The sequence below is a fragment of the Elephas maximus genome, chromosome 9, assembly GCF_024166365.1.
Source record: "Elephas maximus indicus isolate mEleMax1 chromosome 9, mEleMax1 primary haplotype, whole genome shotgun sequence".
Taxonomy (NCBI): domain Eukaryota; kingdom Metazoa; phylum Chordata; class Mammalia; order Proboscidea; family Elephantidae; genus Elephas; species Elephas maximus.
The window spans coordinates 73,970,628-73,992,556 of NC_064827.1; the positions used below are offsets into that span (position 1 = coordinate 73,970,628).

General features: G+C 35.5%; 1 protein-coding gene across 7 annotated transcripts in view; it reads right to left on the reverse strand.

Annotated features, from left to right (window-relative positions):
- The window catches only part of RC3H2 (ring finger and CCCH-type domains 2), a 48,445-nt gene that overhangs the window by 26,220 nt on the left and 296 nt on the right, over positions 1-21,929 (reverse strand). For 5 of the 7 annotated variants that reach the window (XM_049895545.1, XM_049895544.1, XM_049895543.1 and 2 more), the window contains exons 2-5: positions 14,350-14,648; positions 11,626-11,743; positions 8,715-8,948; positions 1,607-1,782 (exon numbers count right to left, since the gene is read on the reverse strand). In XM_049895545.1, the coding sequence (XP_049751502.1) occupies positions 1,607-1,782; positions 8,715-8,948; positions 11,626-11,743; positions 14,350-14,580 (759 nt within the window). In that variant the 5' untranslated portion in view covers positions 14,581-14,648. The other 2 variants (XM_049895550.1, XM_049895549.1) reach the window with 2 other exon arrangements.

A 21,929-nucleotide genomic window follows, 5' to 3' on the forward strand; every position in this document is an offset into this window, starting at 1 on the left:
TAACAAATGAGAATCCCTGGGGATTAGGGCCCAGGAATGTATACTTTTAGAAGTTTCATAGGTGATCCAGTTGAGAACCACTGCACTAAATATCAGAATCGTTAATTCCCTTGTCCTATGCTTAGCAAGTAAAGGCTTGATACTCTTCTACAGGAAAATATCTACTAATGTGAGAATTCTGGTCATTTAAGTTATATTTCACATTACAAATTAATGCAACTGATAATCTGATGTCTGTGACCTTAGTTTGGGTAAGTCTATTCCTGAGGAAAGAATCTACTGCACACATGCACGAAATTCTAATCTCCAAGCCTATAAAGTTGAAAACCAGACCTTGGACAAGGTAAGTTTACAAAAGTAAATATCACCCTAGTGCAGTATTTTGACAATTATGTCAGCATGATATCCTTGTTTCTCCATGCACTGTACTTTAACATTTTAAACTACAAGTCTGTGAGGATGAGATGACAGCATAAAATCGAAATTACTTTCTAAATTTGTGTTATTCAAATGTCAGATATTAGTAGCAGCTATAGACGTGTGACAATTATAAACCACAAATCAATAATGATACCTATTTGGGGAAAAAGTCCCGTTAAGTCATTAATACACAGTGCGAGAATGTAATCTGTCACTTCAGGATGACAAATGATCTCTGTAATTTGGCTGCTTAGCCAAAAACATAATGTTTGAGGAGCCAGAGATTCATTTCAATTGTTGCCCTGAGGACATGAAATCAAGCACTGACTATCAGGTAGATAGTGTCCAAGCCTCATTAGTGGAGTTAAGTGAATTCATTTGAACAAATTTCCAGTGTCAATTCCCTACTATCTCAAATTGGGCAATCTGCCAAGAAAATGTTTTTCAGTCTCTCTGTACTATTTTCACTTTTGGGACTATAATACAAGCAAAATAAGTTTTGGTTTTAAATTTAGATGTTTTATTTTCATAGAAGCCAATGGGCCTTTCTCAAGCCTCAGCCAAGAACCTATACTCTTGTAACATGCAATAACTTTAAGAATTCGGTCTCCTTTCCACATCTCAGTACCTGTAAACACCTACTAGCCTAGCAAACAATGAAACTACATTTATAAATATCTTGGCGTTCTTCCCTGCCCTTTCCACCAGACAAAAACACAACATCTAAATGCAGAGTAGGGGCAATCTCCTCAATTTTTCACTCTCCTTGTTGTGCCTAAGACAACAGAGTCCATTTTCTTTAATTGTAATCACTACAGGGCAGGAAATAAAAATAATAATAGGGAAGTTACAACACTTATCAATTCTTATGAAATTTTTACTGTAATTCCTGGCTCCCCTTTAAAATGGCAAATGTAAATTAGGCTTCTGTAGTTCACTTTTACTATCCCAACAGTCAAGCTCACCAATCTAATTTCTACTGTTCTGCTCTATTACTGACACCTTCACATATATGCTCTTATTCTCAGTAGGCAGTATCACAGATGCAATCAATGCAGGAGGAAAAACAAGTTTCCTCTCAAATCTAGTAAGCACCCTGCACCTTTGAAGTCTCTAGACTGGGTAACACCTGTCCCAAGAAGCCTCTGTCTCACATATACGAATGTAATCTTTAGTTATTTCTTACCTTAAAACAAGAAGCTCGATACAGTAGTTGCACGACATGACCAATGCTTGTTTTTGATGCCTGAGGAAATCTTGGTTCCAGTCTTTGCACAACAAAAAGTACCAGAACTTTCCTTGAGAGAGCGGAGCCATCTTCTAACGCTAGCAACACCAGTTTCAAGGCCTCTTCTTGCATAGCTAAAATATTAAAGTAGGTAACATCAGTTCACGATAAATGCGGAACCCTGTGGAGCATGTCTGTCAACGTCATCTTTAGGTTATCCGTTTAGGGTGTCCCATTACCCATACAGTTCGTATTTACTTAACACAAAAAGATGACATCACACATACACAAATACAGTTTACTTAAAAAGTAATCAAGCGAAAGAAAACATACTTACTACTAAACAACCAATCAGAACACAAGGCAACAAAACGTAAAATATTTCTGTAGGCATTAATAATAAATTAGATAATGATGAAGTTAAAGTGAGCTAATTGGACAATTAAATAACATACAAAGTAGCCTTATAATAAACAGTAATTATTTTTATGCATGTGACTCTTACTTTGCCTGTCAGAACTATTTTGTATATAATTTTTAAACATTAGCCTCTGGATGGAATACCTAGAGAAGGTGTTAGCTTGACTTTCATTTTTTTCAGCCAGAGATGTACAGTATAATCGCAATTTAATCATAAAAGAACATCAGCAAAACCTAAATTATTAAGAATATTCTATAAAATAACTGGCCTGTATTATTCAAAACTCTTGATGTCATGAAAGACCAGGAAAGGCTAAAGAATGGTTCCAGATTAAAGATGACTAAAGAAACATGACAAATATATGCAATAAATGATCTTGAACTGGAACTTATAGTGAAATAAAGTAATGCTATAAAATACATTTTGGGGATAACTGACAAAACTGGAACATCAGACTACAGATTATTGTAGCAACATTAAATTTCCCGAATTTGGTGACTGTAGTGTGCTATTTACATAACAGAGTATCCTGCTCTTAGGAAATACACAAAAAACAAGTATTAAGACAGAAAAAGGAGTGAAGTATGCAACACATTCTCAAGTAGTCAAAAAAGAGAGAATGAATAATAAATACGGCCAAATGTAAACGAGTGGTGAGTGTAGGTAAAGGTTATACAGGAATTCACTGTGTTATTCTTGCAACTTCTAAATTCCAAATTAGTTCAAAATTGAAAGTCAGTAATACATTGATTCTCAATTAAAACAATGGAAATTTAGAGCTAGAAAGATCATTAGGATCTAGATCCTAAATCAAACTCCTTTTTCCAAGGGAGGCTATGGAAGCCCACAGAAGTTAAGTGACCAAGCCAAGTTAACACAACTAGTTAGCAGCAAAACTACAATTAGAACCAGGTTTTTTTGAGGTACAACTCACATAAAATTAACCATTTTAAAGTGTACAGTTCAGTGGCATTTAATACATACACCAAGTTGTACAACCATCACCCCTGTCTAGTTCCAAGATATTTTCAGCATCCCAAAAGAAAACTCTGTATCCCTCCCTCCCCCCAGGCCCTAGCAACCACTAGTCTGCTTCCTGTCTGTATGGATTTACCTATTCTGGATGCTTCACATAAATGCAATCATACAAGAGGTGACCAATCTTTTGAGTCTGACTTATTTCATTTAGCATTTCAAAGTTCATCCACATTGTAGCAAAAAACAGTACTTCATTTCTTTTTGTGGCTAAACAATATTCCATTGTATGGGTATACGCATTTTGTTTACCCATTTATTAGTCATGGACATTTCGACTGTTTCTATCTTTTGGTTAAGTGAATAGTACTGCTATGAATACTTGCGTTACAAGTATTGGTTTAAACATCTGTTTTCAATTCTTTTGGGTATATACCCAGCAGTGAAATTGCTGGGTCATATAGTAATTCTGTGTTTAACTTTTTGACGAACGACCAAATTCTATCTACAGCAGCTGCACCATTTTACATTCCCAACAGCAATAAATAAAGGCTTCAGTTTCTCCACATTCTTGCCAACATTTTATTTATTTATTTAAATTTCTAGCCATCTTACTGAGTATGAAGTTATATATCGTTGTGGTTTTGATCTACATTTTTCTAATGACTAATGATGCTGAGCATCTTTTCGTGTGCTTGCTGGCCGTTTGTGTATCTTTTTTGGAAAAATGTCTACTCAAGTCCTCTGCCCATTTTTAATTGTCTTTTTGTGGTTGAGATGTAGAACCAAGAATATTTTATACTTAGTCTAGTGCTTCTTAAGTAAACATGAGGAAAATATCCAAAGGCAGTATTTTTTTTTTTTTAAATCACACAGTCTTTTAAAGTAAGCATGCAGCATTGAACAATAGGCTACTGAGTCAGTATGGTTCACAAATTAGTATGCAAACAGTTAGAAGGAAGGAGGCAGAAAGTGGAATACCCAAAGGACCTCTAATCCAACCTAGCCGCTTCCAGTGATGCAATCACAGCAAGGCCTCAGAAAATCCATGCACAAAAACTCACATGCGGGCAAACTTGAAGAGCAGATAACCAGAGTCTTAATCTAGTGGGCACAAGGTTCCTTTAGTAGCCACAGGAGTTGAAAACATCATCTGTGGGTGAATAACTGATGGTGGAGATGGAATAAATGTGGAAATGTTCCTACTAGTGGAAAGGAAAAATAATCTCAGACAGGCAAAGGCACAAAGAGTTGATCAACTCTGAGCCATTTCTAGGGTTGTCGAGGGTTTTTAGAGTAACGAAGCATGCTTTCCTTAAAATAAAATCCAGGGGGATTATCAAAGGAAAAACAGCTCGAGCTGAGAAGGCAGGCACTGCATCTCACAAAGTGAAATTCAGCACACTCCAAGGAGTTAGGGCATCCAGGCAATGTTTGTATGGTTAAACCGGGAACCAACAATGTAATATTCAGATTGGTGCTTGGTGAGGTAAGGTAGTCAAGGGTGGGCTATCTGGAGGCTGCGAATCTTCAGTGACTTGGGAACATGGATGGCATAGGTGGGTTTACATGATTGGTTTAAAGAGTCAAAGGCAGTATTTTTTAATTATATATAAATTTGGATTTTTTAAATTAAACTTTAAACACAGAAAAGTAGGGGCAACATGTACCCATAACAAAGCTATTGCCAATCAGGTTTCATCTGCTACTTACCCACTTTTTTAGTTTGTTTTGGCTAGAGTAGTTTGAAGTAAATCCCAGACAACATACAGCTTCACCCTTAAATACTTCAGTATGTATTTCTAATAGATAAAGACTTTTTCTTGTTTTCTTAATAAACACCACTATTACACTTAACAAAAGCAGTAATAATTCCTTATTATCCAACACCCAGTCCATGTTTAGTTTTCCCCCAGTGTCTCAAAAATGTCTTCTTATAGTTGGTTTGAGTTAATATACAAATAAAATCCAAACATTGCTTTTCGATGGTATGTCTTTAGGCTTAAAAAAAAAAAATCTAAATCAGTTCCCCACCAGCCTCCATCCTACCTTTTAAAAGAAAATCTTCATTTGCTGAAGAAATAGACTCATTTTTCTAAAGAATTTCCCACATTCTGTGTTTGGCTAATTTTGTGCTTGTGTTTTTTAACATGTTCCTCAATCCCCCTTATTTCCTGTAAATTAAAGGCTGGATTAAGATTCAAAATCAGTTGTTTGTTGTTGTTTTTTGCCAAGCATTTCTTATTCCATGTATCATATTAGGAAATATATAAGGTATAGTTGTCTCACTTTTAGTAATACTAACATTTACCAGTGTGTTCAGGCTTTATCCATTCATTATAAATTTCTCTATCAACCTTTCAACTAACGGTGTTAACCAAAACCAAACCTGCTGCCATTGAGTCGATTCCAACTCATAACAACCCTTAGCAAACAGAGTATAGACCCTATAGAACTGTCCCATAGGGTTTCAAAGACTGTAAATCCTTACGGAAGCAGACTGCCAAATATTTCTCCCACAGAGCGGCTAGTGGTTTCGAACTGCTGGCCTTTCAGTTAGCCCTTGTGGCCACTGTGCCACAAGGGCTCCTAACGCTGTTAACAGCCACTAATAATTCTTTCCTAAACCCATTAATTCACTTGGAGTTACAAAATAGTGCTTTTCTGATTTTATCATTTTTTTCTAAATTTATTAGCTGGCATTCTGAGAGGAACTGTCCCTCAACACAGATGAACCATTCCTGAAACAGTATGTACGGCAAAGGCAGATAAAAAATGTTTGAATTTTTTGCCTCTTTTCAATTTTCAGAATGTGTTGGTATCTTAACAACCATTAATAATAACCAGTTGATTTTCTCTGCACTATCATTATAGCTTTACAAATTTTTATATATGTTATGTCAATATATCCAGGAGTCATTACTCATTTTAATGTTCAAATTGTCCCATTTATGACAAGTAGGAGCCCCTTCAAGTTTTCATCTATGTCTTTTGAGAAGATAATAGTGTTCTCTGGTAGTTTTTTTTTTTTTTGCCTTCTACCACAAAACTTCCCAGTCTCACCTTGTACTTTCCTACCCTAGAACTGGAACAAGGCATTTGTCCAAAGAGCTCTGCTTCTTATTAGTGGGAAATGGCATTTATTAAAGACTCAACCTGAGTGTTGTGGCTACTCATTTCTTCTAAGCTTTTTCAGTGGACAGATTTAGGGAATACGCAATTTTTGGAAAGAGAAAAATAAATGAATTCATTGCCAATTCTCTGATTTTATACTGGTATTTCTCCTTTTTTTTTTTCATGCTAAGATCTTAGTTCTTGATTGCATTAACATAATTACTTGCTTTATCTTACTATTACCTGTACAGTAGTTTCAAAATAACAGTACCAATAGAACTATGAACAATATGACTAGTGAACAGAATTAATATTTATTATAGGAATATAAAATCAAAATACTTTGCTTTAAAATCACCTGAAATAATTATTTTCTGTATGGAGATGTTACCAACTTGATTTTTTTTTTTATTTTTTTAACGTTTAAGGATTGCTTTATTCATTTGTATTAAATTTTTTTTTATAATTACATAAAACATTTACATGGCTCCAAAGTCAGAAGTAGAAAACAATACACATTCAGAGAGGTCTTAGTGTCTTTCCCTTGGTTCCTCTCTCTTCCACATAACTTTATTAATTTTTGATTTGTCCTGTTAGTGTTTCTTATGGAAAATATAAACAAGTAGATATGATTGCATCTCACTTCCTTTCTTACATACAAGGTAATATACTAAGCACACTATTCTGCACCTTGCTTTTATTTTTTTCACTTAACAATGTGTCTTGAGATCACACCCTTACAGAATATATACCATCGTCCTTATTCTGTTCTGCAGTTGCATAGTACTTCATTGGAAGGACATATGGTTTATTACACCAGTACCCTATCAACAGACATTCAGGTTTCTTCCAGGTTGTTTGCTGTTATAAACAGTGTTTTTGTAATTTTATATATTTTCTTCTTTTTGCTATTAAATCTTTGGGATAGATTCCTAGAAATGGGATCACTGGGCCAAAGGGTAAATGCATAAGTGATTTTGCTAGATATTGCCAAATTCCTGTAAGTTTGTACCAACTTTGCATTTCTACCATTATTGAGGATGAAATGACAAATGTGTTCCAAAATTTCCAATTTAGACACAACCCTGCCAACAGAGTATACTGTCAAGCTTCTGAATATTTGCCAATCTAATAGGTGAGAAATGGAATCTCAGGCTAATTTTAATGTTTATTTTTTTTAATGAGAGAGGTTGAGTATCTTCTTCTGTTTGAGTACTATTTGCATTACTTTTTACTATGAATTGTCTGTCTACATGTTCTATAGAAGTTTTGACTGGGTTGTTAGTCCTTTTCTTCCGAATTTTTAGAAGTGTCTTATATATTCACTATAATACCCCTTTGTAATATAATTTATAAATATTCTGCCCAGTTTGTCATATCTTTTAACTGTTTTTGATGTTCTGTATGATGAAAATTTAAAAAACATATATACAGATACACACATACACACATATACACACACATTTGAGTATCATTCTTTTCTTCAATACAACACAGGAGAAACTTCATAACCCTGAAATATGTAAAGATTTTCAAAATAAAACATAGATATAAAGGAATCATCCCTTGGTGATTTTTATTTTCTTTATAGTTTCTGTATTTCCCATGGTATCTTACTTTTATTTGTGTGTATGTACTTTAGATGAAAGTTACAGAGCAAATTTGTTTCTCATTCAAAAGTTTATACACAAATTGTTTTGTGACTTTGGTTGCAATCCCTGTAATGTGCCAGCACTCTTCACCTTTCCACTCTGGGTTCCCCGTGTCCATTCGTCCAGTTTTCCTATCCCTTCCTGCCTTCTCGTCTTTGCTTTTGGGTAGGTGTTGCCCATTTGATCTCATGTACTTGATTGAACTAAGAAGCATATTCTTCATGTATGTTACTGTTTATTTTACAGGACTGTTTAATTTTTGACTGAAAGGTGGGCTTCGGGAGTGGCTTCAATTCTGAGTTAGCAGAATGTCTGGGGGCGATAGTCTCGGGGGTCCCTCCAGTCTCTCTCAGACCAGTAAGTCTGGTCTTTTTTTGTGAATCTGAATTTTGTGCTACATTTTTCTCCCACTCTGTCCAGAACCTTCTATTGTGATCCCGGTCAAAGCGGGTGGCGGTGGTAGCTGGGCACCATCTAGTTCTTCTGGGCTCAGGCTGGTGGAGGCTGTGGTTTGTTGTCCATTAATCCTTTCATCTATATTTTCCATGTTTTCAAAACAATCAAAAGCTTTTGATTTTTTTTCTGACTAAAAAAAGCTTAGTTTTCCTTTACTTACAACCTGTGTTATCTTGAGCCTCTCTTTAATTCAGTTTTCTAATTTGTAAAACTGTCACTATCTTAAAGGCAGTTGAGGCTTAAATGAGAAATTTATCCTAAAAACACTGAAGCACTTAATCATATGGATTAACAAAAAATTAGTCTATCTCTAATTATGTCAAGATTTATATATATATATAAAGATGAGTTGAGCATGAGGATTCTTAACCTACCTCTAGAAACTGGCATCCTCAAGTCCTGACAGACAATAAAAAAGGCAGGCAGTCACTGTAATATTACTTCTCACCTGGCCCTAGAAACTGGCATCCTCGAGCCCTGACCGCAGCCCATAGGTTGGCAGACAATTGCTGAGGGTTCTGGTGCTGTAATATCAGTTCCGTTACAGTTCTTTCTCCAAGGGAACGGGCTGCTCGCATGGCTCTTACACGACCTTCTTCTTCTACCAGCTGACAGTTGACAAGTGTCACCAGTTTTCTTTGCATTGGCCGGCTCAGTGCACTCTGGTTCAAACTAGCTACACCTTTAGAAAAAGTGAAACAAAGAGAACTAACCTTTTTTCCAAAAAAAAAGTCAGCTTTCGTTATCTGCACTTGATTATTAAGCCACACCCAATGAGTTCCTTTTAAGGGACTTTCATTTTTCCAGCAAGAAGTATCCTAATCATGAGTCATTTTAATTACTTCAGATTTTATTAGGTATCCTGTTCTCTGGGTTGTACACAGCCCCCAAAAGATAGGACTTGGAGTTTATTTAGTTTGTCCTCCATCTTTACTGAACGACTGAACGTAAATTTAAATTAAATGAACTAAAAGTTTAATCTAAAGGTAATCGCTGTACACAGAAGACATTTAGGATACTGCTAATGGTAAGCTTTTAGATCCTATTTCCCTTTAGCTCTGTAATATTACCAGTTTTCCCTCTCTGCTTGATCAATTGCATCAACATTCAGTAAGAACAAGTATCCATCTTAAAAAATAATTTAATTGATCTCTCTTTCCGCCAGCTCTGCCCCATTACTTTCCTCCCTTTCGTATCAAATCCTCGAGAGTTGTCTATATTCACTGTCTCCAATTCCTTGCTTCACAATCTCTAAAATCTAAATCAATCAGGTGTTTGACACTGTCACTTGTCAAGACAATTACCTCTAGTTTGCTAAAATTAACCAGAACTTTTCAGTCCTGACCTTTCAACAGCATTCAATATAGCTAATCACTCCTTTAAACACTTTAGCTGACTTCCAGAACACCCACTCTCTTGGTTTCCCTCCTTCCTTCCTTCTTCTCTTTTCTTCTAGTTTTCTATTTTCATCTTTTCTCCCTGACCTCTTAATGTTAAAGGATCTCAGGACCCAGTCCTTGTTCTCTTCTCAATCTACGCTCATTACTTTGATAATCTCATCTCTTCTCACTCCCTTAAATACCATCTTTACGCCAATGACTCCCAAAGTTACAGCTCCTGATCCTCATCCCTTAACACTCCATGAAATATTCAACTGGTCACTTGATAGCACTCAAGTAAAGATTAAACATCTCAAACTTAACATGACCAAAATTAAACTCTAGATCTTCTTACCTAAACCTGATCTACCTGCAATATTCCCTGTCTCAGTTGATGCCAACCCTTTTTTGCAAGTGCTCAGTCAATAATATTGACTCTGCTCTTACTGTCATATCCCACATCCAAGCATTGAGGAAATTCTCCTGGCTTCAAAATATATCTAGACTAACCAATTCTTACCACCTCCACTGCTATTAACTTTGTCCCAAAAGTTTCTTAACCTATCACCCTGCTTCTTCCCTTTTGCCATGAATTCCCCACAGAGCAGCCAGTGATCCTTTAAAAACATTAGTCAGATCACGTCACTCCTCTGCTCAAAACCCTGTAATGACTCTCCAATTTCACTCAAAGTAAAAGCTCAAGTCTTTAAATGGCCTGTAAGGCCACACATCATGTGGCTTCACTATTTTCTCTCATTTTATCTCATCTCATACTACTCTCCCCCTCAATCACACTGCTTCAGGCAAATTTTCTTCCTTTTCTCTGACGATATTAGGCATGCCTAGGTGACTTTATACTGGCTATTCCCTCTGCCTGAAATATTCTTTTCCCAGGAACTTACCTTATCTCTTTCAAGTCATTGTTCAAAAATCATCACCTTAATGATGTCCACACCCTATTTAAAATTACAATGCACGCTCTTCCTCTCCACTTGACATTTCTGATCCTTCTAACCAGTGGTTTTTATATAGTAATTATTATTTACAATATACCTTGCTTTTTTATTGTACTTATCATTTCTCCCTTTACTAAAACATAAGTTCAATGAGCAGATATTTTTGTCTGTTTGCTTTACCTCTGTATCCCAAGCACCAGAACAGTACCTGGCACTTAGTCCACGCTCTAAAGATGTGTGTGAATGAATGTGGTAATTAAGGTAAGTTTCTCAAGGAAAACATTATGTTAAAAATATTAAACACAGCAAAGGACAGAGCAATCAACAAGTATTTATTATACCTACAATGTGCTAGTCACTGCGTATGCAGTGACAAAGAAAATAAGCTCAGCTTCTGTCACACTACTTAAAATAATTCACTACATTTGTATGCCCGTCTGTCCCAGTATATTTTGTGCTCCATGAAGGCAGTGACTATAGTGACTAAGTGCTCAATAAGTTTTTAATGAATGACTGAATTAATAAAAGTATATAAGAAGTTATCTTAAGAGGACTTATCAAAACTATTGTTCTGCTATAGCACTATCAGTTTAATCAACAAATAAAAATATTGATAACTCTCAACATGTAGTATCTGATGCATTCTTAAATCAATAACAGTGATTATTTTCAAACAGTAGTACATCTATAATATTCTCACTCAAAAAGTTTTTCCAAGATCTCTCTCAAGCAAACTCATTTTTCAAAACATGTATCATTTAATAGGGCATCAACATCAAGTCTTCCAAAGTATTTAAATTATCAAGTCCTAAAAAAAAAAAACCAAACCCACTGACGTGAAGTTGATTCTGCCTCATAGCAACATTAAAGGACAGAGTGGAACTGTCCCTAGAGTTTCCAAGGAGCAGGTGATGCATTCAAACTGCTCAACTTTAGATGCAGCAGTCGTAGCTCTTAACCACTATGCCACCATGGTTTCCTATTAAGTGCTACCCACCGGTAAAAACACTTTTTATGAACTTACCTTTTCCTCCACTTAGTGGTTTTAAGTAGAGTGCCAAATCTTCAACACATTTCTTTGCAATTTCATAGTGTTTGTTCTCACCTAGATTACTCAACTTTATTGACTGATGATCTGGTACCTGTAAAAAAATAAAAATTGCAGAAATACAATCATCCAGCCTATGTCAACTATTACTTATAAACCTGATGGAAATCTTGATGAGTAATATGGAGATAATATCTCAAAGTCATTTAAGTAAATTTAAATCCAAATACCTAGCCTATTTTCCAAAAACATTACACTTAATATCAGGGACTGGGTGGATTAATGAAGGGGAGAAAACGCAAGCAGTTAAACAGTATTGCATAAATGCTAATTTCTTGGGTTTGATAACTGTGCTATGACTATGAAAGATATTAACATTAGGGGAATGTGAGGAAAGTTACATAGGTTCTTTGTGTACTATTTTGCAACTTTTTTTAAGTCTAAAAGTATTTCAAAATAAAAAGTAGGGGGAAAAGAGGCAGGACTTTTTTCCCCATACCATTTAATACCTTCTTACTATCTATCATTCACTTACTATATTTTTTGTTTATGGCCTACCCCCAATGTTCTGAATCAAAGGTCAAAACTTGACTTATAAATTGCAGATCTGCAACTTCTATGAGTGATCGTAACTTATTTTTAACTGCTCAAAAATGAGGATGAAAATTCTTATTTCATAGAACTAATATAAAAATTAAATTTAATTCAACAGATATTCACAGAATGCTTACCATATGCCAGGCACAGTTGTAGGTGCTATGGGTATATCAGAGAGAAAAATTTCTTACCCTTGTGGAACTTACATTCTGGTGGAGATGAGGAGAGGCAGCTAATAAATAACAAAATAAGTAACCATTTTGTATAGTATGGTCAAAGGTTATCAGTAAAAATTTTTCAGTAAGAATAGGGGGAATTGGGAATGCTGAAAGGGTTTGCAGTTTTAACTGGGGTGGTCAGGACAGGCCTCCTTGAAAACTATGACATTTGGATAAAGACTTTAAAGCCAAAGAATAAGCATTCTAGGCAGAGATAACAGCCAGTACAAAAGCCCTGAGAAGAGAACACCTCAGCATTATTGCGAACTGGCTAGGAGGCCAGTGTGGCTTATGCAGAACGACTGAGAAGGGCAGTTGTAAGAGACGAGGTTGACAAGGTAATAAAAGCCACGTTGTACAGGACTATAGACCATTTTAAGAACCAGTTGTGCTAACATTTATAAAGGGCATGACACAATCCCTGACCTATAAAACCAAACCCAACCCACTGCTGTCAAGTCGATTCTGACACATGGTGACCCCGGAGGACACAGCAGAAATGTCCCATAGGGTTTTTAAGGCTGTAATCCTTACGGAAGCAGACTGCGAAATCTTTCTTCCGTGGAGCAGCTGGTAGGTTTGAACCACTGACCTTTTGGTTAGCAGCTCAATGCTGAATCACTGTGTCACCAGGGCTCTTTATCTGACCTATAAACCAAAAAAAACCCCAACCCGCTGCCATCGAGTCGATTCCAACTCATCATGACCCTTTAGGACAGAGTAGAACTGCCCCATAGGGTTTCCAAGGAGTGGCTGCTGGAGTGGAACTGCTGACCTTTTGGTTATCAGCAAAGCTCCTAACCACTGCTCCACCTGACCTATAAAACCAAAAAAACCAAGCCCGTTGCCATGGAGTCGATTCTGACTCATTAGCAACCCTGCCTGACCTACAGCAGATGATAAATAAATGGTAGCTAATATGATTACAAAAAGTCTATAGTATTTTATCAGATCTAAAATGCCACTATTTGCAAAAGATATTATTTTATGCACCACTAAGAACAAAATGCTGTCAGTTACATGACACACTATTGATTATAAATGCACCCTAATTTGAGTGTCTAATGTGATCATAAGCCTTGAAAAGAAATTTTACGCTTTAAAAGGAAAACTTTAAATACCAAGACACTAAGGGAGTGAACTATTTTGGCTCACTGAATTTTCTAATAAATGATTAATCAGAAAAATCCTTACGTTCTTACTTTAATATGTAGTATATGATATACAGAATTTCATCTTCTTCCTCACCTGTAAAATGGGGATAATAACTACCTGAAGAGCTATGGTAAGAATTAGTAATAATAGATGCACAAAATAGGTCCTAATTCAATGGGAGTTATAAATCTAAGGTCCTCATCTGATTCAGTAAAATAATTACAAACATATATTCATTTCACAGTACCTGAGCATAAGAAACTGTACAGCATTTGTAACTGATACACTAGCAAATGGTTTTCTATATATAGATCCTAAATAGATCTTGATTTCTCATTTACACTATTACCCTGAAGGTCAAGTAAAATTAAAAACAAAACACCTTCAACTGGGGGTTTCAGTTGGTTGAGACCGGTCAAAATTTTGATAATAATTCTTTTCATATCACCTAATGAATATTTATGTATGCTTATATAAAAATGTTCCTTATCTACCAAAATCACTTATAAACATAAATTGACCAGATGGTTGAACACACACAAAAAGACAAAGAACCATAACGGGAATTTATGGTTTTGCATAAAGATTCATAACATTACCTAAAGAAAATCTTCTGCACAATAGTCATGAAAATATTTTTCAAATATCACTAAACATACTTTGCACCCCTTAATGAACAAAGTTCAGTAATTATCACATACACCAGATTAGTAAAACCCTGAAAACTTACCTGGGCTCCCACTAACTGGAGAAGTGCAAAATTGACAGGAAGCACGTCAATGTCTGTGTTGATGGCAGTCTGATCAAAAGGACAAGCTTTTCGGTGAAGTTTATTCAAGCAGGTCTTGCAAACAGTGTGTGAACAACCTAAACTGATGGGTTTGTGCACATTCTCATCAAATTCATTATAGCAGATTGGACAGGACAGAAATTCTGTCCATTGAGCTGCCTGCACAGGCATTGTGGAAGCTGGATGCTCCAGTTAGCAGTCTAGCAGATCATTATTTTTGCTGTGTAGTGTTTTGTAAGCTAGAAATGGACAAAAGTAAGAATTAACCATATATTCATCATTAACATTTCATTGTTAACTGTTTCAGAACTTAAAATATGTCTAAATAATTTATATGCTTTGAATGTATTTTTAATTAGCTGAATTAAATTTCTGAACTTCCGTCCAGACACAATACCATAATAGTGTTCCTTTCAATTAAACCCTATATTTATATGGATTGCTCATGTAACAGTCATCAACGCTTTCATGTATTTTTCTTAATGATCATATCAAATAAGCAGATTAACTTCCCATATTTCCATTTGTAAAAACACACGCTGGCTTTTTTTTTTCCAAGTGTTCCCCTGATATAACTACTACTCCAAAACACATTAAGATACAGTCTAAGAGTTAGTGAGGTACCCTAGTGGCGTAGTGGTTAAGAGCTTGGCTGCTAACCAAAAGGTTGGCAGTTCAAATTACCAGCCGCTCCTTGGAAACCCTATGGGGCAGACCTACTTGGTCCTACAGGGTCGTTAGGAGTTGGCACTGACTCGAAGGCACCTAAGGACAAGAGTTAGTGAACTCTGGAAACTATTAGAGCTGAACAATACCATAGTGAATCAAGTGTGAAGAAACAGCCTTGCCATCTGAATGACCAAGTCAGTTAAGAATATGTTCAACTTGACAGCTTCATGAAGGAGGAAATCTTTAGTTAGAACTTGACAAGAGGCTAATTGAGGTATTGAAAATCCATGTATAAGAGAAGACTGCAGTGATAGAACTGTATGTTTTGAAATGCTAAAGAGTGAAAAAAAAAAAGGAAAGAATGATGCTGACAACAAAATATACGGCCAAAGCAAAAAAATTTTAATTATTCACATCCATGTTGTATTAAAAACCTTTAAAAAAAAATTATTTTTTTGTTGTTGACAACATACACAGCAAAACACACACCAATTCAAAAGCTTCTACATGATTCAGTGACATTGATTACATTCTTCAAGTTGCACCAACCATTCTCACCCTCCTTTTCTGAATTGTTCCTCCCCCATTAACATAAACTCACTGCCCCCTGAGGTTCCTATTTAATCTTTCGAGTTGCTATTGTCATGTATTAAAAATCTTGAATGTGGTTCACTGTAATTCTTTTGACAAAACTATACTATTTAGTGATTGATACATATTGCTAAGAACTGTCAGGTCCAATGAGGAAGAAGAATAAAACATTCTCATAATTCTAAGAAGATAAAAAAGCAAAATATAAATTTCTATTTATGTACGATTACGGTTTGAGAAAAATTATATACGTATCTGATTAAAAACTGGAAAAACATGATAAAATGCCTGTGAGTGAATTTCTTCTTTTCTTATTCCTGAGAGTAAAATGTTTGTGTTACATTTTTTGGTAAAATAAAAGACAATATCAAGACTGTTGTTGTTAGCTGCCATCAAGTTAGCCCCTGATTCATAGGCACCCATGCACAATGGGATGAAACCACTGTGATTCACAGGGTTTTTACTGGCTGATTTTTTGGAAATAGATTTTAGGCTTTTATTCCTAGTCTGTCTTGGTCTGGAAGCTCCACTGAAACCTGTTTGGCATCATCGCAACACACAAGCCTTTGCTGATAGACCAGTGGTGGCTGTGCTTGAGGTACGTTATCAAGACTATATTGTCTTCTAATTTAAAATCCTTAGATATTTAACTACAATACTCTGCATTTCACAAATTTTCCATCTCTTCCAATTGAAAACTTACATAAGTCTTACAAAAAGTTCTCTGGTGAACAAGAAAACTAGGAATTAGAGGAATCAAACAGCCAATACTTTGTTCATAGAATTGTTTACAAACCACTGTGTATTAGTTGCACAGAAATTTGTTTTTTAAAAATGTAGTCAGATTCAGAAGAAAAAAGTTTGTAATTGAAAGCATTCCCATTAACACTGAAACGAAAAATTCTGTTAGCCTTTACTATGCTTTTATGTTCACAAAAACTAAGATATAAAAAAATATCTTGGTAAAAATCAATTGCTAAGTAAAAAGCACCCTATACCAATTTTTCTCAAACAGTTCTTAATTCAAAATATCTAATATCTTTATTTTTAAACTAGCCAAATCTTGCAAGTTATAATATACTCTATTTTATACCTTCCACACTCACATTGCCACACCTATCAATGCCATCATCAATCTAAAAACCAGTTAGTTTGCTTCCAACATTAAGAGCCGAGCACTAAGCAGGTAAACACATCACTCCCTACAGCTACTTAACATTTTTAACATTCACTTAAAAAAAAAATTGTGCTTTTGGCTAAAGTTTATAAAGCAAATAAGCTTCCCATTCAATAGTTTATACATAAAGTGTTCCATGACAATTGCTTTCATTGCCTACAGTGTCAGCACTCTTCCCATTTCCCTGGGTTCCTCATTTCCTTTTGTCCAGATTTTTTACCCCTTTAATGTTCACTTTTCTATTGCAATAATAGAGAATAATACAAGGAAAAGGTCCCTGAGGAAGAACAAATTTTATCTTAAATCTACTACTGAGAGCCCTAATTTAGTTAATAACACGAACAAATATCAAAACAAGATGCTGCATGTATTTTTTCATAATGGCACCTGTTTGGAAACGCTAATTTAGTGGGCTAGGGTACATCACAGGCCACTGGGGAATAGGAGACTAGTAGCAAATATGCTTTCCTTATTTAGTTTTCCAAGATCATCTCAAAATGCTTTACATTAAAGTAAACTGGGTCAAAGGCGTGAAGTCACTGGAGTTTTAATCTCTCATATTTTCACCTAGTATACGCATAGTAGTTAAGAGCTACGGCTGCTAACCAAAAAGTCGGCTGTTTGAAGGCACTAGACACTCCTTGGAAACTCTGTGGGACTGTTCTACTGTCCTACAGGGTTGCTATGAGTCGGAATCGACTCAACGGCAACGGGGCAGGTGGGTGATACAGTTCTGAAGTGTTCCAAACTATTCCAGAATATTCTTGATAGTTTTGTGTAATAATATCCCATGTTTTTAGATGTAAAAACACTACAAGTTTTAATATAATTAATGTCTAGAAGTTTAATTTCTACCAGAAATTGAATACCTATCAAACATAAAAAAGAAACTCTGCCAAATTTTCTTTCCTTATACGATGAGACTTAAGGACTTTTGAATATTTTTTAAATGTTTTTCTTCACTACCTTTATCAATAAATTCTAGATTCCTCAATTACATAGACAAATGAAAATAAGACTATCTAAATCACGGAAGAAGGCTATATTGTTGTTAGCTAGTTTAACTAGTGATGACAAAATCGGACACTCATTTCTTTAAAAATGCACTTTGTAAATTTTTACTAGAAAATATTTTTGTAAGTATCAAAAAGAATAAAAAACCTGTTCTCTTTCTAATTTATTAAAAAAAAGAAGCATCTAAATGAACCAAGAATAGCTAATACATGCTTTTATAAAACCAGATTCTAGATTTGTAATACATTTTATAGTAACGTATTTCTGTGAGCCTATAAAAGTCTAAATTGCTAATAAAAAAGGTTATAGTTAATAATGAGATAAGTATTCAACTTAAAGATAGTCCCAAGACATTTCAAATTGAGATAAAATGGATTAAAAAGGCCACAACTCTAGACATCTAAAGGGCTGTTTAATAAAAACATTTTAAGTTATTTCCATTAACTTCATTAAATTTAAGAGGGATAGAAAGACAAAGGGTAAGAGTAAGAAAAACTAGAGACAGGACCTTAAACAAATTTTTATTCAAGTAATTTTTCAGACTCTAAGTTCCTTGCTATGAATGCTAAACCATAAAATAGGAGGAATAACAGACATCTTTGATATGATGCAAATTACAAACTGCTTTATTAAGAACAAACTGCATACACATAAGCAGTTTCATTTTCTATTATTTGTCCACTATATTATGCAGCCAGTTCAGGACTAAGGCACCTGATTTTAAAAAAATGCCAGAATAAAGTCTATGCCTTTTTCACTGTCATATAGGAAAAAACCTTCAGTATTTTACAATTCTCTTTATAAAGATGTCAACCCTGTACTAAGCTTAGGACTCAGGTATGTTAATTAAGACAATTTTTATTCCAGCTCACCCATATAAGGAATTTAAGTGACTGAAATGGACTTAACAGTGATTTTCAATTTAGAAACCTTAAAAATAATTATTTTGGGGCTTAAAATTATATTTAAAGCATCGTCGGTACAATACAAAAGCCCCTGGTGGTACAGTGGTTAAGCACTTGGCTGCTAACTGAAAGGTCAGTGGTTTGAACCTACCAGCCACTCAATGAGAGAAAGGAGTGGCAGTCTGCTCCCATAAAGATTACAGCCTTGGAAACCCTATGGCGCAGTTCTAGGTCAGAATCAACTAGATGGCAATGGGTTTTTGGTTTGGGTAGAATTTAGGTTCTAAGCTAAGAAACTGCAAGATCTAAAACTTAAGCGTCCAAACCGTATCAAAAGGATTAGAGAAAAAAAAGAGTTGAATCACAATTGTAAAGGCTCCTACTACAGGTGACTTTGCTGTAGTAAAGATATATGACTTACGTTTCACTTCTTAAATCCACTATGGTGATAAACAAAAAATTTGGTTTTTAAATAAGTACGAGACTTAACTTTCAATACCTTCTAATATGGCAGTAATGGGATAACTTTCCATTTTGACTAATATAACCAACAAAATTTGCTTCTTTAGTAATGACTAAGCTTGAAAAATACTTGTGTTTTTAAGACAGCATCTAATCACTCATTTCCGCCTATCAAATAATGGCTAATGGATACCTTTATCCTTCACATTACCAAAATGTTCTTAGCCTTTTGATTTTCTGATTTTAAAAGGGTACTCTATTAGGAAGTTTTTGGTTTTCATGTGTCTACTTTTATTCAGATAATTTATTTCTGGGAAGGATAGTGATGTTCTAGAATAGCACTATTCAATAGAAATACAATGTGAGCTACCTATGTAATTTAAAATTTTCTAGTAGTCACATTATAAAAGGAAAAAAGAAACAATTTTAAGAATATATTTCATTTAAGTTTGTCCAAAATATTCTTTTAACATGTAATCAGTATAAAAAATTATTGAGATATTTTAAATATTCTGATACTAAGTCTTTGAAATCTGATTGGTATTTTACACTTAAGCACATCTCAGTTCACATTAGCTGCATTTCAAGTGCTCAACTGCCACATGTGGCTAGTGGGTAGTATTGGATAGTGCAGCTCTAGAGCATCTAAAATTAACTAATATTCATAAGCAACTTTCATTAAGAATTTCAGGTGAAAGTCACAATTAAAATGTCTTTCACAGAACTAGAAAACTCTGATGACCATAAAGATGCAAGTTAAAGCATTCATGAGACTGGATGCAAAGCGTCAACTTATTTTTAAATTCAGCTAGCTTTATTTTACCACATTTCCTTTTTCCATCGCCAGAAAGTGAAGCTTCAGCCCAGTCTAACCAAAATGATAAGCAAATACTTATTATGACCTTGTTAGTCACTATTAGTCAGAATCGACTCGAAGGCAATGGGTTTGGTTTTATATATGCCTATTTAGCATTTTTTAATTAGCATCTTAGGTATTGCATATGACGTAAAAGGTGTTTTTGAATACAAAAAACAGTTTTAAAAAACTGCTTTGCCAAAAAAGGAACTTTTGCTGATTTTTTTTCAAACTGGAAGACACAGCAAATTACAAAAGCATAAAGTGAATAAATGAAAACATATGAACAAAGGACATACAAGTATTCTTACATGTCAGGTTAACACAAGAGTAATAACAGATCAAGAGAAACTTAAAGGATTCACTAACGAGCATGACTGCAATTAAAACCCCAAAGAATAGAAGGCTGTTTGAATTATAACATTTACTTTCCTAAACATGATTGGAATATGTCTAACACTTTGTTCTAGCAATTTTTCAAACTTACAATTTGAAAAACATGAATCCCTAAATCAACAAAATTGGCAATACTGAAAAATGGCCCTTAACAAGATATTATGAACTCTAGTTCATGTTCTTCAAGAACTGAATGTAGAAGTAAACAACATAAGGAAGGGATGTGAGACGAGAACAGTGGTGTAGCTTTTAAGACAGATAAGAGAAGGCAATAATGGAAAAATCCATCGGCTATTCTTAATGGTTCAAAAAGTCTTAACTTAATTTGTATATTTAACCATGACGACACTGCACAGGCTAACTAAAACATTGTTTCTTTGCTTTTGGGTGAAATTATATCAATTTGGTGTTAATAACATTAGCTCTCTCAGGTTATTCAAAAGTTCCTGTTGGAATTTACAAGTTTAACACAAAAATGGAGAAAAAAAAAAAAGATTACTTAAGATAATTTGGAATACAAAGTGGTATTCACAGCAGGGTTAGGGTCAGCGCAGGAATTAAAAGAAGGCACATAGGTAGGGTGAGAGTAGGAATTAAAAGAAGGAAACCTAGGTGGTTAAAAAAAATAATAAAACAGGTTGGAAATTACTGGATTGTATCTACTTATGTCAGTGATTACTTGCGACTATTTTGGTGTCAAGGCTGTATCTGCGGGTATCTTAAACTCATCTTCTGTGAACCGAAGAATGAAAATAATAGCTACCCTCATCTTCTGCCTTCCTAAAAGCTAAGGATGGAGAAAAGTGGAGCTGCTTCTCTGAGAAACAAAGATGCTTTCTACCCTTCTTCTAAGATGGTGGAAGAGTCTCCTCAAGAGGCTTCCCCAAGGAAGAAAAATGAAAGAGGGAAAGAAGAAGCCATAGCAGAATTCCCTGGCTGTTTCATGCCACTGCTCCTAGTCACAAGCCCTGTGCAACCACACTGGTCCGGTTATCTCCCTCCTGGGAGGTTTAACCCTCCCTGGGCATTGTTTGCCGGGGGTCCCTATTTACCACTCGGATCGTCTCCACCATCCCTGCGGTGGGGTCTCGGGAAGCTCCAGGGCAAAAAAACCGACAAGGAGAGTACTGGGTTTTGAAGACCTTCGCCAAACGCCCCACTTATTAACTGGTGTAGAAATAGGAGAGAGGAACCTGGCCTTTGCTTGGGTGGCTTCCTTGGGGGTCAGAGGCGCCCCTCGGGCAGTGTCGAAGGGAGGTGGCCATTTGCGCTGCCCGCTCCGCCATCGAAAAAGCCCTGCCGTAACAAGGGGCCTCCTCAGGCCCGGGGCTCCCGGCCCGGTCCGGTGTCAGGTGCGGTCCTCAGTTCCTGACCATCGGGGCACCGGCAGCGACAGCACACAAGGCCCCAGGCTGAGACCACTCTCCCTCCCGACTGCTGGGGACCCGAG